General features: G+C 38.6%; 1 protein-coding gene across 2 annotated transcripts in view; it reads left to right on the top strand.

Moving 5' to 3' along the window:
• LOC120527411 overlaps positions 1-10,460 on the top strand; it is a 183,769-nt gene that overhangs the window by 78,092 nt on the left and 95,217 nt on the right. For both annotated transcript variants that reach the window (XM_039750795.1, XM_039750794.1), the window contains one exon: positions 9,066-9,499. In XM_039750795.1, the coding sequence (XP_039606729.1) occupies positions 9,066-9,499 (434 nt within the window). The remainder of the gene's footprint in view (positions 1-9,065; positions 9,500-10,460) is intronic.

Raw genomic sequence — 10,460 nt, 5'->3', positions numbered from 1 at the left:
CATGACCAGTTTGGTGGTGGGTCAGTGATGGTCTGGGGAGGCATATCCATGGAGGGACGCACAGACTTCTACAAGCTAGACAAAGACACCTTGACTGCCATTAGGTATCAGGATGAAATCCTTGGACCCATTGTCAGACCCTACGCTGGTGCAGTAGGTCCTGGTTTCCTCCTAATGCACGACAATGCCCGGTCTCATGTGGCAAGAGTATGCAGGCAGTACCTGGAGGATGAAGGAATTGAAACAATTGAATGGCCTTCACGATCCCCTGACTTAAACCCAATAGAACATCTGTGGGACATTATGTTTCGGTCCATTATGCACCGCCAGGTTGCTCCTCAGACTGTACAACAGCTCAGGGATGCCCTCATACAGATCTGGGAGGAAATGCCACAAGACACCATCCGTCGTCTCATTAGGAGCATGCCCCGACGTTGTCAAGCATGCATACAAGCTCGTGGGGCCACACAAGATACTGAAAAGCATTTTGAGTAGCAGAAATTAAGTTTTTGAAAAAATGGACTAGCCTGCCACATCTTCATTTCACTCTGATTTTAGGGTGTCTACACAATTGAGCCCTCTGTAGGCAAAAACTTTTATTTCCATTAAAAGACTTGGCATCCTTTTGTTCCTAAGACATTGCCCTGTCGTTATTTGTATAGATATCCAACTTCATATTGAGATCTGATGTATCTAATGTGTTTCTTTAAAGTGTTCCTTTAATTTTTGTGAGCAGTGTGTATATATATATATATATATATGTATATGTGTGTATGTATATGTGTGTATATATATATATATATATATATATATATATATATATATATATATATATATATATATATATATATATGTGTATATATATATATATATATATGTGTATATATATATATATATATATATATATATATATATATATATATATATATATATATATATATGTATGTATGTATATATATATATATATATATATGTGTATGTGTGTGTATATATATATATATATATATATATATATATATATATATATATATATATATATATATATATATATATAGTAAAATACCCACGCTTCGCAGCGGTGAAGTACTGCCTTAAAAGTTTTATTAAGAAGAAAATTAAACCTTTTTAAACTGAGGGAAAATATACCAATAATTATTTGTTAAGGATCTCTTTGTATACCACATTGTGAGTTCGGCCCTCCGGTTGTAATATGACCAAGCTGTGCGCTGAACTTACTTTTAAGCATGCAAAATACAGTTGGCCATGTGAACAGTAATCTTGTTTCAGATCTCACAGCTTGGATTGCTGCTGTCATAATCGGTTTGAGTTTCATGGTTTGTTTCAATTACGACAGTATTTGTAGGACTTGTGTTGACGTGACATTCGGCATCTGTCAAGCGTTGTAAGTATACAACCAGTTTCATCGATAACTTCACATCCAGCTTTTGAGAGTTTAAACATTCATAAACATCAAAGTGTCCACTACTGAAATCGTCACCTGTGAATCTAAGATATTTAAGAGGCATTGGCGGTTGTCCAAAGGTGTAAAATATTTGACCATTTCTGTACACTTGAAAGCGACAACCGAACAATTCAGCGGCAGCCATCAACTCACATGCAGATGCATTGGTGAAGGCCTTAAGTATTTCACTCTTATAGTGCTCCTGTGTAGGATATCTCCTGTACCGTCATCAGTCCATACCTTGAACCTGTCCCAGTCATTCAATACATAAGAGACAATGTTCCTCCGGATATCAAGAGTGAGCCTGATATGGCCGTGCAATATGTAACAAAGAGGATGGAAAAGGCAGGTGCCATGTCCGGGCATGGAAACCACTTGGTAAGTGACAGTTCTTTGATCGATGGTGATCACCTTGATTGACATGTTAATGGGTGTATGGTTGGAATGATAATGGAAATGGGTGCCTGAACAATGTAAAGTAAGTCTAAAATACCTACACAATAACTATAATCGTAATAAATGAACAATAAAACAGCGGAGAAGCCGTGGATTAAATAAAAAGGCTGTAGTTATCAGCAGGGAGACGTGAATACCGTGGCGAAGCAAGGAAGGGAATGTAAAGACTGGAGCTACAGACGGCCTTATATAGGCAGGCAGCCAACAACGTGGGAGGCATTGGGATGGGGGACCTAATGCCACCTCACACGGTGACCGAGCTGCAGGCTATGGACGTACAGTATATATGTACGTAAGTAGGATTCAGTTAGCATTGGGAACCAAATTTCTTGAAGATGGGCCCATAAGTAACAAAGACCATTGAAAAGTTCAATATGGCGGCCAACAGTGGCATCATACCACTGAAATAAGTACGTAAATCGGTTTTGGTTAGTGTAGGGAATCCGCCTACCAAAGTTTGTGAAGATGGGGGCCATAAATAAGAAAGTTCAACATGGTGGACGTTGTCAACCGTTATGACTGTTACACGTAGAATTTCAAAATGAAACCTGCTCAACTTTTGTAAGTAAGCTGTAAGGAATGGGCCTGCCAAATTTCAGCCTTCTACCTACACGGGAAGTTGGAGAATTAGTGACGTTGGAAAGTTCAATATGGCAGCCGACAGTGGCGTCATACCACCAAAATAAGTACGTACATTTGTTTCGGTTAGCGCAGGGAAGCCGCCTTCCCTATTTCGTGATGATGGGGGTCAGCCTTCTACCTACACGGGAAGTTCAACATGGCGGACGTTGTCGACCGTTATCGACCATTATGACCGTTACGTGTAGAATTTCGAATGAAACCTGCTTAACTTTTGTAAGTAAGCTGTAAGGAATAAGCCTGCCAAATTTCAGCCTTCTTCCTACATGGGAAGTTGGAGAATTAGTGATGAGTGAGTCAGTCAGTCAGTGAGGGCTTTGCCTTTTATTAGTATTGAGAGATATATTTATATATATTTATATATAGCATTGTTTTACTGTCAAATAATGCAAAGAGTACACGACACATGTTTCGACCTTTACGTCGCGCCACGGCGTGTGATTCGTTTATTTGACATCATGTAGATCAGGGTAATTACATTCATGGCAATCATAGTCTGAATCACAATCTGATTGTATGGGTGGCTACCTACCAGGTAACGCTTGTGTCGGCAAACATCCGCCACAGTGCCCTCTTCAGTTGCGAGATGCAGATCATAGAATGTTGAATAGTTTTACTGTCAAATAATGCAAACAGTTCGCGACACGTGTTTCGCCCTAATTCGGGGCTCATCAGGCATACACACTCACTGCACGTCAGCATCAGAGGTGAATCCACGGCGTGTGGTTTGTTTATTTGACAGCATGTAGATCGGGGTATTTACATTCATGGCATTCGTAGTCTAAATCACAATCTGATTGTATGGGTGCATGTGGGATGACCAGTGTGTTAGAAGGAAAGAGATCACAGACTGCCTGCCCTGTATGTCTATCAAGTGGTAAATGCCATAGGGAGGATATATGATAGACTAACATTTAAAAAAAAATTTTTTTGAATGCAACACGATCTACCTGATCAGATACTGATACAATTCTTCTAAACAATGCCCGCGCTTGCTGTTGCTCTGAAACACCGCCATTTCAGCTTTTACTGATGCATCCAGTTTCTTGTCATCATTCTGTGATGGCAAGTTTCTTGGCACAGATAATGCGGATGCAACAGACTGACACATTGCAATTTCAAGTTCCTGTTCAAAGCTGTTGTCTGAAAGAAGTCAATGAAGTCTGCCCTGTCCACGGCATTCATGAGCTGCCAAGTGCAGACTCCTCCCAGTCCACTGTGCTCAGTCTTAGTCGGATCAGGGAGACTGACTACTGCTTCTGGTTGACTAAATTATTCTGCAAATCACTACACCATGGGCCAAAACACCGTGCCACTTAATTATTTTCAACTATAACTATTTCTTGATCGATTTTTACACTTTTACACGCGATATATGCGAGCTTGGCCGTTCCTGGGAATTACAGCAGTTTCATTCCCGGGAATGAAAAATTTCCGTGAATCCCGGGCCCCCGGTTAATGGATTCCCTAGGCACCCCTTGCAGCAATAACTGCAACTGAATGTTTCCTGTAACTTTTGATCATTCCTGCACACCGGCTTGGAGGAACTTTAGCCCATTCCTCCATACAGAACAGCTTCAACTCTGGGATGTTGGTGGATTTCCTCACATTAACTGCTCGCTTCAGGTTCTTCCACAACATTTCGATTGGATTAATGTCAGGACTTTGTCTTGGCCATTCCAAACATTAACTTTATTCTTCTTTAACCATTATTTGGTAGATCGACCTTTGTGCTTAGGTTCTTTGTCTTAATGCATGACCCACCTTCTCTTGAGATTCATTTCATGGACAGATGTCCTGACATTTTCCTTTAGAATTCTCTGATATAATTCAGAATTCATTGTTCCATCAATGAAGGCAAGCCATCCTGGCCCAGATGCAGCAAAACGGACCCAAACCATGATACTACCACCACCATGTTTCACAGATGGGATAAGGTTCTTGTGCTGGAATGCAGTGTTTTCCTTTCTCTAAACAGAACGCTTTTCATGTAAACCAAAAAGTACTATTTTGGTCTCATCCGTCTGCAAAAGATTCTTCCAATAGCCTTCTGGTTTGTCCACGTGATCTTTAGCAAACTGCAGATGAGCAGCAATGTTTTTTTTTGGAGAGCAGTGGCTTTCTCCTTGCAACCCTGCCATGCACACCATTGTTGTTCAGTGTTCTCCTGATGTTGGACTCATGACCATGAACATTAGCCAATGTGTGAGAGGCCTTCAGTTGCTTAGAAGTTACCATTGGGTCCTTTGTGACCTCGCCGACTATTACACGCCTTGCTCTTGGAGTGATCTTTGTTGGCTGACCACTCCTGGGGAGGGTAACAATGGTCTTGAATTTCCTCCATTTGTACACATTCTGTCTGACTGTGGATTGGTGGAGTCCAAACTCTTTAGAGTTGGTTTTGTAACATTTTCCAGCCTGATGAGCATTAACAACTCTTTTTCTGAGGTCCTCAGAAATTTCCTTTGTTCATGCTATGATACACATCCACAAATATGTGTTGTGAAGAGCAGACTTTGATAGATCCCTGTTCTTTATAAATAAAGAATAACATAGGGTGCCCACTCACACCTGATTGTCATCCCATTGATTGAAAACACCTGACTCTAATTTCACCTTCAAACTAACTGTTAATCCTAGAGGTTCATATTCTTTTGCCACTAACAAATATGTAATATTTGATCATTTTCCTCAATAAATAAATGACCAAGTATAATATTTTTGTCATTTGTTTAACTGGTTTCTCTTTATCTACTTTTAGGACTTGAGTGAAAATCTGATGATGTTTTAGTTCATATTTATGCAGAAATATAGAAAATTCTAAAGGGTTCACAAACTTTCAAGCACAACTGTATGTGGAAACTTCATTGTTATGTTGTTACCAAGCCATAGTTTTAATTAGCATAGCAAATTGCCCATTGTTTTCCAACGTTAAGAATTTATCTGCCTATTTTTTGCATGATTAATTTGATGATATTCTGGTGATATGGTCATTTTGTGTTTGCTTTCAGTGGTAAATGCAGCTTTATATATAAAAATAATTATTGATTTACTGCATAATCATTGCTTTAAATTGGCATAAACTGGAAGTTTTACTAAATTTAATCAAAGAAAAACAAGACCAGCTATGATTAGATTCAACTTAACATATCTTAGCATCGGTATACTGTATGTTACTGAGTTACTCTGAACAAGGCTGCTTGTAATAAAAATCTGATGCATTGGAATAGTGATATCCCCTGCCTTATAAGCGTAAAAAACTTGAAAATATATTTGCTTTAAATTTCAGTGGAAAAATTTTTAATTTCTTAAGCCTAAAACTGACACCTGATTTTTCTAAAATACCTTATCCCATTCAAATGTCCAGTCCTTAACAAGCTAATATTCAGCAAACTGCACCTTTTCTCTTTATTAATAAACTTTGTTCATGTGGCTGTTTACCTGCTTTGGTTAAGCTAATGCAAATTATATTTACACCTGGACTCAAAACCATATGACACTAAATGCTAATGTACACTATGTTTGACATGTATTTAAAAAGGCAAAAATACAAATCAGTAATGACAAAATTAGTGGAACAGTGTCAATAATTTCACACTCACAACAGTGACCCATACTTGTAATGTCTGCATCCTTTTATTATTCCACTGTTTTTAATCAATACATTTAATCATATCCACTCTTTGTCATATGAGAGCAGTTATAATAAGCACAAGCCATTCAGTCTAACACTTCTATAGTTTGTATGTGTATGATGATATGTTTTCTCTATCCTCCATTTAAATGATTTAAACATGAGGTACTGAAAGCTGTCACTATAGGACTTTTGGTCAGAATGCAGATAATGGTCTTTTGTAACCTTGACAACGAAATGGCATGTATTAACTCACAACTGGATATTTGAGTTCAACACGCGCATCCACATACAATGGCATAAGCACCTTCATGATAGAGAATCAAATCCTAACAATTCGTCAAGCACAATAGTGCATATAAACAGTACCTCCTAACACTATTGAACAGTGGTCTCAAACACCAGTCCTGGAGGGCCACAGTGGCTTCAGGTTTTCATTATAACCCTATTTTTAATTGGTGGCCACTTTGTGCTGCTAATTAACTCTTTTTCCTTTTATTTTAATTGACTTGTTTTTTAAGATTTGTTCCCCTGATTGTTTTTGTGATCATTCCTCTGAATTGCTTCATCTCTTTCCTTAAATGGCACCCAAACAGAAATGAAATGTGACATGAGTGAGCCAACAGAAGACCAAGTCACGGTATTCAACTCCAACCAATTGCTTAATTAGCACAGAGTCTTGTCGTTCATTTAATCCATTCTTTAATTCCATAGCTGGTTGCTGCACACATTTCCAAAATTGTTAATTTTCTCTTTTCTAAGAGCACTGTTAAAATGTTTTGGGGACTGGAGTTTGTGACCACTCCTATAGAACATAGAATAGGAGTTGAGCGTTCAAATGCTGACAACAGCAGCTCTTATTGCAGATTACTTTTTAGAGATATGGCAGTAAATGTAATGTATTTCAGCACATTGCAGAGTACACAAGCATATAATGAGAATTGTCTGTAGAAGTGTAAGAAAATACAAGGAGCGACACCAAACTGAATTTCTGTCTGTATTGTCATTGTGTATAAGGGACAAATATGTAATTAAAAGCATTCAGAAGACAAATTCGGATCCTTTCCATACAATGCAATGTGGGGCAGATATGTAATTAGAAGCACTCAGAAGACATTTTTAAATGATCTAATAAACTGACATGACAGACATACAAATTGGGATCCTTTCCATACAATGCAGTGTTACATATCTGCTTTAAAAGTGCGCATGAATGACCAATGCAAATGAGTTGTGATGGCATATCTATAATAACAAAGAGCTTGTTTAGCCTGCATGTTCAAGTGAGGTGGGCCACAGGTTACAGGACCCTTGCTTGAGAATGGCATTTTTAACACAATGGAGCAAAACTGAAATCTTTGTTTGGTTTTTAGAGCTACTTTGTAATCTTTCTCAACACTTTTCTGAGGAATCTTCTAGGTACAAGATGACATCTGCTAAAAGTACTGCTAATTTTACACACACAAGGCAGTTCACTGTTTTCATCTCGTTGGACAGCTAGCAAACTACAAGTTGGTGGTGTTAGTGTTTCATTACAAATGTAAAAAGGTATTAACTGAATTGGCTTATAAAGTTTTCATAACTCAAATGCAATTGATCATAACATCTACTAGCATAGTTTCAGAATATTCAACAACAAATTGTACTGAAGGTGCTAATTTTTCAAACTCTTACACATTTCTCACTGTGTGGAAAAAGACAGGAATTTCTTAGTTTTAGTAACCTTTTCTTTTGACAGAAGTTTTTAAATAATAATTGAAAATGTGGTTCTGCTATATGTACAACATTCTCAAATCAGAGGCTCTCCCAGCAACGCTGGGCATAAGAAAGGAAAAAACACAGGTTGCCAGTCCATCACAGGGCCCACTCACACACATACTGACAATTGAAATAACACAACGGCCAATTTAGAATCGCCTAACCTGCATGACTTTGAGGGTGCTTGAAGACCAGACTACCTGGAGGAATGTGTAGATTCCATACAACAACAACAGCAACATTTATTTATATAGCATATTCTCATACAAATAATGTAGCTCAACGTGCTTTACATGATAAAGAAAGAAAAACGGACAAAGTAAGAATTAAAATAAGAGAACACTAATTAACATAGAATAAAAGTAAGATCCTATGGCCAGGGAGGACAGAAAAAACAAAACAAAAAAAAAACTCCAGACGGCTGGAGAAAAAAAATCTGCAGGGGTTCCAGGCCATGAGACCGCCCAGCCCCCTCTAGGCATTCTACCTTAACATAAATGACCTCAGTCAGTCCTCATTGTATCCAGGGTTCTCATGGAAGGACTTGACGATAGTCATGTGGACTTCTGGCCTTTAATCCATCAATGTAGGGACATCATGGTGCTTTGATTAGTTGGTGGTGGTGGCGGTGGCGGCACAGATTGCCACCCTAGAAAACCGGAGAAAGAACAGAAGAGAGAGTAGGGGTTAGTGCAGATTTTGGAGCCACCATGAATAATAATGATAATTAATTGAATATACAGAGCATCAGGATTAAACTAAAATGAAGTTATGAGAAAGCCATGTTAAAGTAATGTGTTTTTAGCAGTTTTTTTTTAAAGTGTTCCACAGTGTTCCGAATTCCTATTGGCAGGCTATTCCAGATTTTAGGTGCATAACAGCAGAATTCTGCCTCACCACTTCTTTTAAGTTTAGCTCTTGGAATTCTAAGCAGACACACATTTGAAGATCTGGTTACGATTTGGAATGCAAGGTGTCAAACATTCCGAAATATTCGATGGAGCGAGATTAATACGAACAATAACTAGATGTGGGATTTAAACTTGTCATGCTAGATCCATGAGCCGGCTTTGCCTTGCCTCCCTTTTTTAATACATTGTGTTTTTATAATTTCAGAAATAAAGAACACTGGATATGTGATTCCCCCAATATACATAGCTCAGAATTTGATGAAGACTTTTTATTTGTGGAGAATATTAAACCAATTTCCATTCCTAGGAAAACCAGCCATGCTGAGATGTTAGACCTCATAGAAAGTGCGGAGTTACTGGATCTGGGCAGTACATCAAAAGAGCACCAGACCAGTCCTAATGAGCAAAAACATTACCCAAAACCACAAAATGTTTCAAGGCAATTATTTACAAAGGAAACCAGAAAGCGAAGAAATGAAGTAAATGTTAATTCAGAGGAGGTCTCGAAGATAACAGCTAAAAAAACAAAAAGAGCCTTAAAATCAAACACAAGTAACCAAATTAAGATGAGTGTCAATGCTGATGCAACATCCAATTCTTCTTCATGCAAAAGACAAAGAAAATGTTCAGTCAAATCAGGTAAGATTTTAAGGATATTATTTTTCTATTTTGATTTTTCAAAAATTATTTAAAGTTCTCAGAATTGTTATCACCCCCCAGTACTCTCTAATCATGGTCCCTAACTGTGATGACATGTTCATCAGCAGATAAAAATAAGAATACTACTGTGCTCTATACGCATAACAATAATGACCCTATGAAACAATAGTTAAGGTGTTTCTAATACATCTTACCCCTATGTGATGCTTTAGAAAGTGTGTTACTGTTCATAGTCCAAAGTAAAACTATTGCTGAACTTCTTTTTCCACAGGTGTAGCATTCTTTCATATTTCCAAGTATGATGTGCGGGCGGGTACAGCCACACTAACCCTGACATAGACCTGTAGGACCCAGGTTTAGCACAGAACACACACTTTTATTTTCAGCTGAGGACCACTTTTCTCTGCTCCCCACAGCACAACACAGTACATAAAACACCAACGTAGTACCTTTTCCACCGTCTTCAATCCTCCACACAGGCTTTGTCCTCTTCCTCCTGACTCTGGCCATTGAATACTGGCGACTGGCCCGTTTTTATAGGACTCCCAGAAGGACTCCTTGTGCCCAATGAGCTTCTTCCAGCAGCAATTCAGGGTGTGGTGGAAGTGCTGCCAAATAGGGCCCCGAAAATGTCCATGCACCCCCTGTGTTCATCAGGGTACAGCTTTTAGCTCATGACCCGTGGCTCAGCTGGAAATCGCTGGGCTGCCCTGTGTCGGTCCAGGGCAGAAACTATCCTAGAAGTATTCTCCCCCCAGGCCTTCAATAATCAGGGCGTCCCAGCCAGTTAAGAGCCCAACCATCCACCACACAGAGCATTACATTTTTTATCTGTAATCATTAATTTTGTACAAATAAAACTGCCACAATGAGCAGCTTGTAGTTGAAGCCAGTAAAAAATTAAACATGAAAGAAATGCTTTAAATACAGTGGGATGCAA

Source organism: Polypterus senegalus, chromosome 4 (assembly GCF_016835505.1).
Source record: "Polypterus senegalus isolate Bchr_013 chromosome 4, ASM1683550v1, whole genome shotgun sequence".
NCBI classification, from domain to species: domain Eukaryota; kingdom Metazoa; phylum Chordata; class Cladistia; order Polypteriformes; family Polypteridae; genus Polypterus; species Polypterus senegalus.
The sequence above is the reverse complement of the archived record's forward strand: the minus strand, read 5'-3'. Positions and strand labels throughout refer to the sequence as shown.